Source organism: Anser brachyrhynchus, assembly GCF_964034855.1.
Source record: "Anser brachyrhynchus genome assembly, chromosome: 10".
Lineage (NCBI taxonomy): Eukaryota > Metazoa > Chordata > Aves > Anseriformes > Anatidae > Anser > Anser brachyrhynchus.
Genome location: NC_137705.1, coordinates 7,067,856 through 7,083,822, shown reverse-complemented (window position 1 = coordinate 7,083,822; position 15,967 = coordinate 7,067,856). Strand labels below are relative to the sequence as shown.

The following is a 15,967-nucleotide window of genomic DNA, read 5'->3' as shown; positions in this document are numbered from 1 at the left end:
TTCCTGTTTGGTGTTTTTCCCCCTTTATGACAAATAAGCAGGAATTCACAGTAACAGAGATGCTTTTAAACAGTTTCAGTGGAAAACACATAAAAATGAGCATTCAGGTTAACAGTTCAGGTTCCCAGCAGGGTCTGGAGATGCAGTAACTGATCAGCCATCTTCAGCCTCTAATGCAAGGCCCAGTAACGTCACCTTCCATCACAGCAAGTACAGCTCACTCTGTCAGCAAGTGACTGCTTTATTCCTAAAGTAACGTAACACCTAGTGTCAGAATAAATATGATCCAGTGTCAAGACAAGTGGCTGAAATTGGACCTTGTCTATTTAATAATACAAGGACTAACATGAACACCATCTTCACCCTAACTTGAGTTCAGCTACAGCAGCTAAGTTCCCAAAGGTTTTCCTCAGAATTTTCTGCCCCTCGTCTGCACAGGGTGGATGGTATGTTTTAATGATCTTACGTTCAGTTTGCTGCTTGCTGTTTACTGCATGGCACCGTACCTTACTTCTGCGCTCAAGCAGCAGTCAGCAAGACAAGATTGTTTGGAGCCTCATGGGCTTTCTGTACTTCTCATTAACAGGTCATCCAAAAAGCAACATAAGTATTCCTGCAGTTAAATCACATGCTGTGAGGATAGGGAGGAATGAAAAATAATCAGATTAAAATAAAATAAAAAAACCCACCACTTTGGGGTGTCCAAATCAACCAGAAACCTTGTTGTTTTTTTTTTCAGAGGCTTTTACACTGTACATATAAAGCCCAACTTTTATTAATACTTATTGCAACTGGGAATACTCAACGCCTGCAAAACCCAACCCTTGGCCAGAAACACAAAAGTAGGCTTCAGGTAACTGAGAAAATTGAATCCAGTTCATCAGGGTAGCAATTCAAGTGCATAAGACCTTAATCATGGGATGACCCTGCCTTGCCCTGAAGCCCCAGATTCACCTCCCATCACATAGGGAGGAGGAATCTAACAGACAGCATCCTTCCAGGATTCAGAGCCGCTCAGGGCAGCAGAAGGCCAGCAGAATAAGCAATCAAACCAGCCCTCTCCCAAAAAGCAGGAGTACCTGATCGCACCCCCAAGCTCATCTCTCTGTGCAGTACATAGCTCCCTGGACGAGACACATTCTTGCAGGCTGGACAGCATCTCCCTGTCCACACACAGTGTGTCAGCAGGCATCTGCAGTGTGTTGGCTGAGATTCAGGCAGTTTCTTGAGGGTTTAGGGAGGGACAGGAACCCTTTGTCATGGCAAGGGCTCAGAGATGAAGCCCTAAGCTCCAAACAAGCACTGGTGAAAGCAAGATCCTGGTAGACAACAACTCACTTTGTTAAACTCGTCAGTACAAGTCTGCCCCTCTTACCTGCAACCCAACCCTTATCCCTATTTCCTAATTTACCCTAATTCCACCCCTGCCTCATACCCACTCTTCACGTCCAGGTGGCCCTCCCCACGCTGCCTCCAGCCTTCTGTCCCATTTGCTACTCACTTCATTCACTCTCACAGTTCCTTATCAGCCTCGTTAGCAGCCCTTTGGCTCACAGCATCACCTCAGAGTCCCATACTGACTCGGAGCCTGCTTTGCCATGGTCCACCCCCTGCTCACCCACCCTTGCTTCTCCCTCTGCCCCTGCTTTGCTCCCACATCCCTCTGCTTTGCTCCCACATCTTCACTGAGGACAGCCTGTCCCACCGAAAGAGGTAACAATTTTGTTGGTAGGGTAGATTCCCAAAGACTTTAGGGCCAAAGACTTCGCTGGGATTGGAAGACATCAGGACCGAGAATGGAGCACGACCAGGCCTGGCAGCATTTGCCCCCATCACCTCTTTGTGTCTCTCCCTGGACCAGAGCAGCAGAGACAAGAATGAGTACAGGAGAAAGCAGTGACAACGTGCAGAGCTTTTCATCCTGCAGCCTGTGAAATCCTGCCCTGCATCTCATCTTTTACAGCGGCCTGCAAGTTATTCGTTCTCAAAGCCAAAAAAAAAAAAAAAAGAGTTGACGGTTTCTGTCCGCTCCTCGGATGCCACGCTCCAAATGAAGAGAGAAGCAATGCTGCCACCAGCTCTGGTGGGGAGGGACCTGGTGGGGCAGGGACAGGGGCTGCTCCGTGCCCCCGATGTGCCGGGGGGGCAGCAGGGGCCGGAGGACTTCTCCCGCAGCACTTTGGGGACATAGCGATTTTACTAAAAAAGGAGCTGGGAGAGCTGCAGTCCGGCCAGGGCTGCGGAGGCAGGGCTGGCTCTGCCTGCGTCGCCGACAAAGTTGTGGCTACATGAGAAATATTAGCAAATTGTAACATTTCCCTTTATAGCTGTGCTGCAGACCGTGTTTCCACATTGCTGCAAAGCCTGCTTTCCTTCGCTTTTTGTCCCTCAGTGCAATTCGACAAGGTTTTTTTCTCCCTTAATATGTGGATTTATTTTATGTCACTGAGCGCTGGCAAGGACGGAGAGACTTTTAATTTGCAGTAATCTGAATTCTCGAAATAACAAGCTACAAAGGTCCGTGATTAAATGCGGAGCGTAAGATATCTGCAAGAACAAGTACTCTGTGTTCCTTAAAAGATCGTTTAGATAATAGTGACATAACCTGAGTACCCGGTCGCGGTCCACTTTAATCAGGAAATATGCCTCTGGAGCAGAACCATCCAGCCTAGGAAAAGAAACAGAAGTAAAGCCCCTACCAGTAGGAGAAATTAATGCATTCCACTTAGACAGAGATTAATTATTATGAATCAGTCCAAAAATACATTTGCCCCAAGTGGGAGTACACGCTTTTCTATTCATCAAGTTGCTTTCAAATAATCATTAAACATCTTAAGACAGAAGACGATTTTGCTAACCCAAAATAAACATTGCTAAAAGTTACAAAATGAGGAATACCTTTTTTTTTTCCCTTTTTTTTTTAGTGTCTGCAGCATTTTGACCAAGGGTGGTTGCCTGCAAGTGAGATAGACAGAACATCTGCTAGAAGAAATGTGTATATGTGCAGAGGACTCTGCTAATTCTAGTATATTTCTTCTTGTTTGCCTGTCAATGTTGATTTTTCCATATCATTTTTAACTCCCAAGTCCCTGAATTAAATTTATATTTGCTGATAATTTTGTCCTGTTAGAGATCTTGACTATAGTCTCAATGGCATCTCAAAGGGTTGTAAATCAGAGTTAAAGGACAAAAATCACTTTTGTGGTATTTTGCAGAAGGATGATGATTTTTTTGGTGTGGTGGGACAAGCACTTGCAGCCTGGCTCCCTTGCATCACTGGTCATTTACACTCGATTTTCCGTGTGTCTCTTGGTAGTCCTTGGCAAATTCGTCCTGGTGGCAATGCTCTGGCTGAACATTCCTGGGTAAGGGAATGTGCAAGAACAACAAGTTAGGCAAAATAAAAGGGGAGGGGGAGAAAAAAGAAAACAGAATGCAATGTTAAAAAACAGCAGGAAACAACTGTGTTGCCGACTGGAAAGTATGATTTTTTTTAACTGAATTCACATATGCAGAAAGTTTCTCCTGTGAAACATTCCCCAAACCATTGTTCCACATCCATGGCTCAATACTTCTGGTGGACGAGGAATGAGAAACTTCTTCCCTTTGGCTTTGCAGGGCCAGGGTGAAGTGCAGAGCAGGCAGATATCATCTATTATTTAACCAGCAGATCCTGTGATGTTAATGAGGTTGACTCCACAGCTACCTTTATCTGGCAGAGTAAGAGATGGGCCTCTAGCTACAGCATTTTCAGCAGTCCTCCTTTTCTTCAGTATTAGACTCTTATAATTTAAGGTTTAGTACTCATCCAATCTAAGCAGTGCTGATAGGCAGTGCTTCCACTGATGCTTTTTCCATTACAAAATAATGTTCTACCCAAACATACTTTGTTTGACACCAATAAATCAGGGCAGCTCTTTTAATCAGATCTTAGATTGAACTAGGCCAAATCTTTTTTAAAGCTTATAATATTTGGTGACTTTTCAAAGAAAACCCTTTTTATTTTTATTTTTTTTATTATTTTTTTTTAGTGGCACAGCCCAGCACTCCCTGTTCCTGGCAGCAGCTCAGAAGCGCTCTGAGAAATGCATCTCTTGTGGCAGCTCTGACCCAAATGAAATCGAGAAACCTTGGAAATCTCACGGGAGATGGATTTTTGTGAGTTTTCCAATTTAAACAGGTGGAGATAAACTAAGATAAGTGTCCGAGACAGATCTGCAACATGTGGAACGTTCATCTCTAACCAGAAATGTCTCTCTCTATTTTTATGGCCTTACCCCTTATTTTTTTTTTTTAATGAGATAAGCCTACAGACACTTGATTAATGGTGGAGAGAGTAATATAAAAGAGTGAATGGGGAAAATAGATGTAGTAGAAAGGAGCCTTCATTCTTAACTCTGATGAACACTAGCTTTCCAAAGGAGAGATTATTTTAATTGGCCAGCTAATGCCTCAGGAAGGGTTTGAAATGACAGGGAGAGGTTCTCCAAAAGCCCAGCAGTTCTGATGCTTTTCGCATGGAACAAGGACAAAGAGAAGAGACACATAATGCTTGTTTCTGTTACTTAGATATTTAAAATGTGTTGCTTCAAATCAGATCTTAAGTTCTTCTACCATATTCACTATGCCAAAAAGAGAAACAGACAGCATCTTTGTTTTCAGAACAGCTTTCTCAAGTCATACCACAGTTTATTTTATGACTTCAATATCCTCTATATTTCTTTTACTCCATTTCTTCATTATGAACTCAACATTAGCAAGTGTTGCTAAGTAACATCCTTTAGGCCCCTATAATTTTGCTACATGACTGCACTATAACCATACATTAATACTTCGTAAAGCAGTAACTATCAGCAATAAGCACTATATTACTTTAAGGGAAACCACAGTATGTTCTCATTATAGCTGTACGTGCCTCCGAATTGCACCCATCAGCAGGGTAATTCACCACTGCCAGAGGCGAAGGTGAATAAGTTCCCTGTTGAATTTACAGAAATATCGAAGCTTCTCTCAGGCAATGGATTTATGCAATGAGTTTAGCTGTGACTTGTTTCCCTTGCATATTAAAAAGGAACTGCATCCACAGCTACTGGCTGCATACCTCTGTGGGCAGGAGTCTACTCCTGTAGACTGCTTCTCCTGTGTGATGCCAGGATGTCACCACAGAGAGTTGACAGAGAAAGAACACCATGGGAGGCTTGGTGGTTTGGAGCACTGGTCATGGGTCAGCCCCTTGGGTATAGATGGAAAAAGTGGTCAGTAAGCGCAAGAAGTCCTTGAGAAGGTCACCTACTGAAGCTCGATATCCTAGAAGGTTCAATACCACAGGAATCCACTTACCTAAAGACAAGTGGCACAAAAAGACATATGCCAAGAAATATTTTAGTTTAACTCCTGCCTTAAATGATTTGCTGGTGTTAACAAGAATGGACAGCCTGAAAACCCATGTCTCAAACAGGAGATGATGATGGTGCTGGGGTGGTGTAAAGCAAGATGCTTATGAGCTGGGTGCCAACACACACAGAGTTCAGAGAGAGTTTTCTGCCTGAGAAGTCAGACATATAATTACTGGAGAAAAAATATCATTTTTCATCCTTTTCATTCTGTGGTAAAAGAAATTAAAGGAAAAACAAATACCTTTAATAACTTCAAAATGTGCTTTGTCATCAATCTCAATTTGGTGTAACCAGCCTTGCAGGAAGTTCAAAAGCTGCAGTGGGACAACAGCGGACTTCAGGGACACTGGGCATTTCAGAAACACAGTTCAAATTGTGCCAGAAATTTAATGATATTTTACCATAAATCTAATTTTGAAGTGGAGTCTTTGTGCATTCATGAGCACATGTATATTTATATATGCACACATATACAGAGTACTCATGGGTGCATGCAGCTGCATGTGTGTTCTCACACATGCACAAATTTCTCTGACAGCAAAGGGAACAGGGTTCTTCAATAACTATATAAAAGCTTAATTTCATGTCTAGCATTTCCCCTTTTTTGCTCAGTTGAAGGTCTAGTATTGACACATTTCATTATGTAATTCAGGTTTCCTCTCTCTCAAGGAACAGACTGCTTTGCCATGTTCAATAAAGTAATGAAACATTGAATAAACCTTTCTAGCAGAATAACTACATGATACTAAACCAAAGTTTTATCTTATCCTCACCCTGTACTCCACTTTCTTTAAATGTATCTTTGTAACAACCAAACTAGCCATAAATTAGTCATGATGATATTACAGCTGAATTTAATTTTAAAGTCTCTCAGCAAGTTGTTAAGGGTTTCTTGCCTAGGTCACTCCTGAGGAAATTTGAAAACTCTGGTGTGATTTATGAATATTGCTATATTGCTAGAGTATAAAAGGCTATGGGGAATACAAGCACATAAACCTCTCTTTAATTCAGCTCCAATAAAAATTTCATTTCTTATAGCAAAATAAACATGTAAATCAATGTTTAATGATTCTGTTGTTTTATTACGTAACTTATTATTTGCCTTTAAACATCCAAGCCAAGTAAAATCTGGGACCCTGCTCATTTTTGCTGAAACATAATTAGTTAGCAATTAGATCTATTCTGTAGAGGTTGCTTTCTTCGGTGGCAGTCATAATATAAGAGAAGACAGCCCAGGAACAAAAGGCCTGGCTTCTCCATTCCCCCATGTATAAACACATTAGCCCTATTATTAGCCCATTTTTCAACATAAACATCTTTTGGTCTGAAATTTACTCAGCTGTCTAGGGGATAATCACTTCCTTAAAATTACTATACCATCAGTATTCAAGTTCAGGGATGCTCTTACCTTGAGTCTTGTTGTGCAAGCTAAATGGACATTACAACTTCTTCTGCTCCTCTCATCATGCAGCCTCTCCCTGTATTCGGGAAATAGTCCCACTGATATTCGTCCCCTTTGGGTAATGGGGCAGTAGATGGCCAGTGAAGGAGAGAAATTAATAACTTTTTGTTAAAAGATGTGAAATTCTGGACATTTTTGCTGGACTTCAAGAGATACTTAATGATAGCATTTCTTCCAAAATAAACTAAAATCACAGAGAAGCTCATCACACCTCTAGACTCGTATTAATCACCTACTGAAGTCCCAGATATGCTTTAAGAAAATGAGGGTTTCCACAAGTAGTAACGTGGGGGCATTTTGCAGGATCTGGCCATTTCCATCCATAAGCACCGGGGCCTGCTGGCTTTTACAATCCCATGCCATCACAGCGTCCCTTGCCCTGGTGAATATGTAACTTCCCAAGCTAGTATCATTTCTAACCTATTGTAGGGACATGTACCTTAGTTTCTCTGAAATATTGCACACGTTTCTTGATCACTGGGATGCAATAATCCCCAAGCTTAACCATTTTTTTTTTCTTGGCAATATTGTTCGACCTTAGGTGAGTCACTTAATCTTTGTTTCTGTCCCTGTTTTGCTGCCTATAAAAGTAGGATAATATTGGCTCAGCTAACCTGCTGAACAAGGTGATAGTCTACACAAATAGCTGAAGTAGGATTAATGTTTCTCAAGTACCCAATTGCTGAAAAATGCTGTCAGTCCAAAGTGTATGCTACTATAATTATGGCATACAATAAAAATCAGACAGCTAGGCAGATCTCCTTGCGCCAGCTTTTATCTCTGCTACTCAACTTTGCACGTACATGTCCAATGGAAAAGAGATTTGAAAACTAAATTGCCCTTGAAACTAGACTAGAAACTTTCAACCAATGGCTGGGGAATGTCTATCAACATCAGTCTGGGCTATTACCAGTTTCTTCCAACTGGCTCTGTCTGATTCTGCTGCTTCATGTGCCAAAATCCTCAATTTTTACTGGTAAAGGATGAAGGGACAATTTTGAGAAAAGGACTTTAATTGGTCAGGGTGCAGCAGGGTCTGAAGAGACCCTTCAGGGCTTGACACACATCATCAGCCAAAGCTGCAAGTCTGGGGTTGGCAGAGCAGTAGATGACAGCAGTCCTGCCATCTCCACACACCCAACGTCCCATGCAGGTCAAGGGGGTGCGGTGTCCTGCATTGCAGCCTGCTCGTCCATGAACTAAAACATGGCACTACTCCATTTGGCTGGGAGGTCCAAGCAAAAGTGTGACTGACCCATCTTTTTTTCATCTTCAGAGAGAATAATTTTTTGAGGTTGACACTACATGCCTCGTGTGAAAGCCTTCCACAAACCTTTGTGCAGTATATTCTGCAGCAGAGTGGGAGGAGCGAGCGGCTTTTCAGTACTCATAAGAAAACAGAAAAATGCTTTTTCTTTTATGCTATAAAGTCACCAGAAAGGGCTGAAGTTTTAAAGTGAATGAGATTGCACTTACACTAAGTGCCTGCCACCTCAAGTTCCCCTCCTGCTCTCTCCCGTGTCTCTTCAGCCGTAACTTCCACCTGGAAAATGCCTGGCACATTTTGGGAACAAGGAGCAAGCAACAGCCTGGATGCCTTTCAGTCACAGCTGCTCTGAGGCATTTCTGGAAAAAAAAAAAAAAAGCCACTTTGTCCTTGTGTTGGGCACAAAGTGGAACAAGGGGTGATGCATTTTATTTCCACATCTCCTCATTTTCCTAGGGAATTCTTCATTCCTCTGGATTTCTCAGCATCCACCCAAGCAATGTTACAGTGCAGCTGTACCATGTTACACCAACCGAACCTGTGCCCCCGCTGCCCCCCAGGTTTATGTACTTTTAAGCAGAGGACAGCATACACAGCTGCTTTGACTAGCACATGGATCAATTTGATTGCATGCTACTTGGTTATGAAGGTGAAAAAAACATGGGCTCTTAGCTTTTGGTAAAATGAACAAGAAAAGAAAACACAAAGGAAACAACAGCCTGGAGATAAAAAGCCCTAAAATTCCATAAAATGTCAACTCCAAGAAATGTGGTGGGTGTAAAAACCACAAATTAAGCTTTACATTCATATACAGCATCTACGTTTGTTCCAAACAATGCTCAATGAGGAGAGCTGGGAACCCTGTGAGCACTGCCTCCCACCGCGGACATGCCTCCCATTCCTGGGGCTGGCCAGCACCCGGCCTCGCTCCACATCTCCCACCTCCACCCTTCCCACGGCCATCCCTCAAAGCCACCAGCCCTTCCCCACAGCTCCAGGGAGGAGTTTTGCTTCCTCTTTGCAACCCTTGCTCCAACAGCTGGGGAACATCTCGAGGCACGGGGCAAACAGGCACCAGATCAGGTCACTGGGCAGGGCTCTACCTGTTGCTCTGCAGAAATTTTGGAAGAGCTGTGGAAGTCATGGCCCTGCTGCAGATCTAACTGAGCACTGGGGTTGGCTCGTATCTGTAGCCCAGAGTACAGAGCACAAAGCCTTCACCCAACACAAAGAATGAGATGATAATTAATTCCCGTTTCCTATAATGTCAGGAGAGGAGGGAAAATGTCAACTATATTTGTTAATATTTGCAAAATAATATTCATTTAAAAACAAACACTGAAAATTACTCAAATTTCCAGATCAAAAAAGAAATCAAATTAGTGGTTTTTTTTTAACAAAATCTTCTCCAAAATTTGACCAACTTTTTTTTTTCTTTTTGAGCAAAAAAGACTTTTTGACAAACTTAAGGAACAAAGATACAAAATCTGTTCAGCATGAACATCGTCAGCTCTGCAAGGCCTCCGTACCAGCTGAAGATCTTACAGAAGCTATAATGCACAGAGTGCTTTTGTGGAAGAAAATATTTTGAACAGGCTGTGTTTTAATACATACAGTCAAAGCATCAGAAACTGTTTTAAAATAAAGGCTTTATAAATATTTGTTTTAATGCAATTGGCGTAAGACCTCACTGAATTAGTGAGTGGAAAAGAATATTCTTATATAAACCTACTTTTTCTATGACCTACGCTGCTTTTGGAAGTTAATCTAGATGTTGTTACATCATGCAGAGAAAGCAACTGCAGAGTAGGACTTAAAACCCTCAGACCTTTCAGAAGACATTATAAAACTCACTGGCGCTGTGATATTTGTGAAAAATAAATGCTTGCCCACCTTCCAGACTTTCGCAGAGAGGCTGCACGGTAGGTGTGCTCAAATTTTTCGACTGGGCTTCAAGTGGTGTGAAGCAGCTACGAATTGCTGGCACAGCGAGCTCATGTTGAACTAACATGAACTTCATGCAAATTTTTTGAGTTTGCCAGAGTTGCCGGTTGGGGTGAACTTGTAGTAACAGGCTTGTCAGAGAGCCTCTCTGGCAGGCTGCAAGCTGCATCTGGAGCTGCCTCAGCTTGAGCTCGCTCCAAAGCTAGGACAAGCTTGTGCAGCCCAGCTATAAACTTTTAGCTGGAGAGAAGACAGAGAGCAACCCAACAGCCGCAGAGCAGCTGAATGTCAGGGCAATCCCAGAGCAAAGCCAAACCTTCGGAGAAGCTGCAGAAGTGAAAAGTTTACTGAGACCAGACTGGGTGTAAGCCCGTTTCAGCTGTGCTGAGGAAGCCGAGGACTCAGGAGAGATGGTTGCTCATTTTACTATCTGCTTGGGATGCCTGTAGCTACAAAGATGTTCACACCCTGAGATGAGAAGACCCACAGCCTCCACAGAGTCACACACATGGACCTCAGCTCACCTAGGATGGTATCTCCGTCCATCACATCAGGGAGGCAAGATTTCCAGGGGGAAATATCAACTTTAACACACCCCAGGAAAAAATGAACCAAAAGCCCAGCTGGTCAAGCCTCACCAGCTGCACAGCTGAGTCCAACAAAGCACACCGCAGTCCCCAAACTTTGTCTCAGCAAGGACAACATTGGAGCTCATCTCATTTTCCAGCTCTCCCAGGAAAAGAAACTGTTGTTGTTCCCTTAAGACATCTCTTTCCTGTTCACTGTCAGGAAAATTTCCCTGATATTTCGCCAAAAATCAGATAACAAATGGCCCATGAAGTAAATAATACAACAAGGCCAGAAAGAAAAGAGGAAATGTCTAAAAGGAGAAAAGGGACAAATGAGTCCCTTTTGAGCTGAAAAGAATGCACTGAGTTTGTCTGGTACATTTTGCTTCATTTCCAGTAATTCACGCCCTGCAAGATTTCTAGAAACAAATAGATCAAACATTTACCAAAAAAACTCACACTAGCTGAGCCACAGCAGCCAATGAAAAAGTGGATCCAAGCGAGCAGGCAGAAAAACACGAGATTTCTAACAGCTTTGACAGCCAAAACTGATTGTCACTGGGCCAACACAAAGAATTTTCCAACTTCTAATTTTGAGTGACAAGAGCAAACAGGATCATTTCTTCTGTCCCTGAACTCTCTGTCAGTAGGATTCCTCCCCCCACTTCAGACCTCAGCCAGCACCTTGGGTCAAGCTCTGTGTTTCCTTTTAGGAGCTGAGCAGTGCTTAGTGCATGGCTGGAACTAACCAAATATCCAAAGACAAGCCAGCCAAAGTTGTGAAAGCAGCGAACCTCTCAGCATCTCACCATGATGTCCCCCAGCAAGGAGATGCTGTCACTATTTTCAGGTGCTCCAGGAGAGACAGCACGTGTGCTGCTGGCAGAGACAAGGCAACCCAGGTATGATGCTGGAGAAGACTTTGGAGGAGCTCTGAAACAGAAAATCTAGTCAGAGAGAGAATGGGGAAGACAACAGGGAGACAAAAAGAAAATGAAGAGTGGGTGAGAATTAAAAAAAAAAAAGCTGCATAAAATTAATATATAAATAATAACAAAATAACGCTCATTCACAGCATCGTTACGAACAAGCAGTAGCTGCTTACGAGCAAAGTCTTCCCAGAACCATATCCCACATCTGCGTTTTCCATTAAGGCAGAGTAATAGTCTATGGAGCACATGCTGTTCATGTGCATATGCCCGGTGACTGTGAAAATCAAAACTGTGTCTGTTACACAAATATTGGGAAATAACTCTCTAGATAAGCTGTGCATGTATTTGCAAGCAAAATATGCGGCCATACCAGTTTGTGCACACAAAACACACAATTTGTACGTGCAAATAAGGGCTCCAGGCAGGTTAATACTTTACAGGAGACCAAACTCTGAACCAGCAACATAAATCCATAGGAACAGTCACTACGGTCACATCACCAAATAACAGCATAACAATCACCCCGAAAAAGCCACATCTTAATTTCTGTTTGAGCTGGTTTCACAAACGTTCCTTGATTCTATCATCTGTGAATAGATCTCAGACAAGAACTCTCTTATCCTGACCATCTAATGCGTAGCTCAGGTTTTATTAAGCCCTATAAACTATCACATTTCTACCCCCTTCCGACAGAAGTCACTTAGAAAGTTAAAAACTCTATGAGCAACAGAGAGTTATTTTCCTAATGAGGTTTTCATGTAATTGGCACTTTCTTGCTATTTTGGTGAAAAGAAAGAGACTCAGTTTCTCACGTATATATGCAAACTTCAGGTCATAAATGCCAGCTGATTACCCGTGGTATTCTTCTACAGCACAAGTTGACAGTAAATAATAGCAAGCTTTCCAGCTGTTGCGAACAGACATTATAGCTTATTAAATCAGTCCACTGTTAGCTCAGCAACTCTCTGTTTCTATACAGTGATTTTTTTTCTGAGTAACAATGTCCATATCAATCTCCTGGGCATGGTTCGTACCAAGAACACGTGCTAGAAAATTGCATTTGGCCTCTGCTTTTCCATCTCTCCTCAAGCTTTGTTTTCTCTTAAGTTTAAAAAGTTTTTGATTAAAGAAATTATTTCCTTTCTTTGGGAGGTTGAATCAAAAGTCACTACAATCTCTGGAAGTTCTTTTCATTAACGTACTGGGGCTTTACATTAGACTTTCAATTAGAAATAGTAAGCACAGGAGTATAAAGAAACAAAAGTTAAGGGGCGGGTGGGCAGGAGGTGGAAGTGTTTCATGACCATTTACAAACCTCTAAGGTTTCATTTGGCTTTATGTTAACTTTGGGTCAAAGGTTTGGGTCAGCTTTTATTCTCCTCGGTCCCCGTTTGCTCTGATCTTCTTTTCCAGAGCAGGAATCCTGACAGATGCCCTGTGAAGAGGGAAAAATCAGTCTGAAAAACTGGACTTGAGCTGAATGATGGGGCAGCTACTTTGCAGTTTGTTTTCATGCTACAGCACCTGCAAGTCCCTCACCCAAATCAGCACTGCGTTTGAGTGTACCCTGCTGATATTTTAGCAAAAAGTAATTAGAGTCCATACAACGATTAGTGCTGCTGCTTGGCATCTCCTGCAAACCACCTCAATGGTGACAAACGGCAGAGCTGAATTTTAGGACAGTGCCACTGCCAAGACAAGAGTTAGCTGAGGTTGCCATTGTAAAACTACTCAGGGACAGTATTTTGCAGAGCAGAGGTGAAAGACAAAGCCTGCCCCAGGGAAATGGATGGTTTGCCCTGCAAAGGTGGCAGAGCTCCGGGGTGGCCCAGCCGCCATCCCACCAGCCTTGGCTTCATCGTGACAGGAGGGGGCTGAGACAATGAGAAATGGGTTTTGGCATTCAGGGCTAAGTGATACAAACGATGTGAGTCTGTAAGGAGAGATAATATCTGCACGTTAATTTGTTATTATTATTATTATTTAATTTTCAGTTGGTATAGTGGGGAAATCAGAGCAGCTTCTGGCATGTCTTCTAGCTAACTTCAAAGGTACGTACAAGCAGAAAACAATTACTGAATTTAACTAAATTATGCTAATCAATTGGACAATTTGAGGGAAAATAAAAAGGTAGCATGAACCTGGGAGGAAAGAAGGATGTTTGCAAGCAGAGATGATAAAGTGTGTAGCCTGGGGGCACAGCAGGAAGAACAGGTGTCACTCAGTCCTCGAGCAGTAACTGCACAAACAACTCATTTCCCTCTGCTTCATCCCCAGCTCCTCTTAATTATGTCCCCGTCCATCCCTGCCTCAACCACACCAGCAGGGCCTTTGCAGGTCACTGTAACCCAGACTGCTAAGAGCTGAACTAACACCAAACACCTTCTGCACCACTTTATGCAAGCCTCCTGCATGGGGCTGCCGCGTTACTCGCACTTCGGCCCGATGGAGACTTCCCTCTTGCCACGGGACAAGCCAGCCAGGCGCTCAGCAGGATGAGTGCGGTCCCACAGCCTCGACTCAGAGGCGTTCCCACCTTGGCACGGGGTCAGCAACGTGGCCACAGAACAGAGACCAAAGCAGGTTCCTGACCTCCTTCGGCAGCAGGGAGCACGGCTGCCCACGTCGCGGAGGAGCAGGTCACGACCACGCAACCTGCACAGGCAGGGCGCTGAGCAGCGAACGGGCTTGTTCCTCCCAGTCAGCTTTTCCACCCTTCCAGCTTTAACCTTTCCTCCCTCTTTTTCTCCATTCTTGACACACAGACCCAGAGGATTTTTTTTCCCTCTTCCATTTCTGTCAATAACACACTGCGTTTATTCGAAACAACATTACTTGCCATGGTTTTGAAATCAGCTCAGGGCATAATCGCTGTCTCGTGACACCTATTTTGGAGGCTGCATTTAGGAAACTTTTTCAGCCATGAATATTTGAAGATTACTATATTCAAGTCACTTTCAAACATGAAATGTTTTTGCATCTCAGGGGAATTACACTGTAGTACTGTAATCCTTTACATTAATCATTTCCTCTTCTGATTTAAATTCAGACTATGGATTTATACTTTTACTTTTCATCGATAAACAGCACTTTGCACATTAGCATGCCCTCAATGATGTTGACATTGAACAACAGAAAGTAGCTGTACCTTTTACGTCAGGACTTGAAAAAAATATTTCCCAGGTGTTTTTTCCACTTTTATATCATTTTAAAACCCTCAATATTCTCTAAAGTTTCACCTTCTACAGAAACTTCTAAATTTTTCAGGAGCTGTTCTTTTCTGACACCCAAGTGATGTCCTTGTGGAGTCTATGACGACTCCATGGGACAGGCAGCCCCAAACACCTGGCAACTTCTGCTTGTTTTCTCCCCTGGGAGCATTTATACCAGCATTGTGAAGCCCTAATTCAAGCAGAGGGACTGAATGCTTTTCACTGCCTATGTACAAGTAGCTCCATTGCAACCAATTAGTAAGATGAGACAATTTAAGGCAAATATTTCCTTTATCCCATACAAATAATATTTTCAGTGCTCACGTTCAAGTGGCTAAACAGCAAAAATGAAGGACTTTTTTTTTTTTCTTTAATAAAAAGTTTCTGTTCTTAAAGCAAACAGCAACAAACCAGGCTGCTAGAAATATACTTGCTGGCGAAGGGCACAGTGGAGCTGATGGGGAGTTTTAGCTGTGAGTCAGGAATACATGGGGCAACCTGGGGAACTCTCTTTGGAAAAATTAAAAGCTTCCCTGAGAAGAATAGCATTTTATTGCTACTGATTGACTGCAAACAAGAAAAACAGCTACAATTTTACCCAACATGTCCTCTCGGTCCCTGTTCATGCCTGGGAAGGTGCGTTTCCCTCATTGCTGCCACATTCACCCCCAAGGTGTGCTGAACCCCCAGAGGTTTCTCTCCGTTGTGATGCCAGGGTGATCCTTATACCTGTTCTGAAAGTAAACAGGGCATTGCAGCAAAATACAAGACACTTTAATGCCCGTTTTCACAGCTCCAATGAGATCTTTCCCCATTGGTGAAAATCAGGGAAGGAGGATTCAACTCTTCCCTTGTCTGAGAATAACAATTCTTGTACATCCCATCGACATAGCTGCTCAGGGTACACTCAGAAGATCCTAGTATGTCTGCAGCACAGTTCCTGAGCATGCTTACCTTTAAAAACATGAGCATTGACACTGCTGTTGGTGTCATTTGTGCCTGACTCTCAAAAAGAAATTTGTACTTTTTTTCCAATTAAATAAGCACATACCTGTACGTATTCTCACACTTCCTCGGAGGTTTGGGGGAATCACAGGTAAATGGCTCTTGATGAAACACGAGCACCGTGTACGGGTGCAGGATTTCAGAGTCAGCTTTCCGGGATTAGATGTCCCTGGCTAACCT

At 42.9% G+C, this 15,967-nt stretch overlaps 1 protein-coding gene across 8 annotated transcripts in view; it reads right to left on the bottom strand.

Moving 5' to 3' along the window:
• Positions 1-3,020: 3,020 nt before the first annotated feature.
• The window catches only part of LOC308200195 (uncharacterized protein), an 88,290-nt gene continuing 75,343 nt past the window's right edge, over positions 3,021-15,967 (bottom strand). For 5 of the 8 annotated variants that reach the window (XM_080605465.1, XM_080605468.1, XM_080605466.1 and 2 more), the window contains 5 exons: positions 11,448-11,571; positions 8,335-8,484; positions 6,805-6,910; positions 5,102-5,710; positions 3,021-3,361 (listed from right to left, as the gene is read on the bottom strand). In XM_080605465.1, the coding sequence (XP_080461591.1) occupies positions 6,860-6,910; positions 8,335-8,484; positions 11,448-11,571 (325 nt within the window). In that variant the 3' untranslated portion in view covers positions 3,021-3,361; positions 5,102-5,710; positions 6,805-6,859. Of the gene's footprint in view, positions 3,362-5,101; positions 5,711-6,804; positions 6,911-8,334; positions 8,485-11,447; positions 11,572-12,885; positions 13,006-15,967 lie in introns of all 8 variants that reach the window. The other 3 variants (XM_080605470.1, XM_080605464.1, XM_080605467.1) reach the window with 3 other exon arrangements.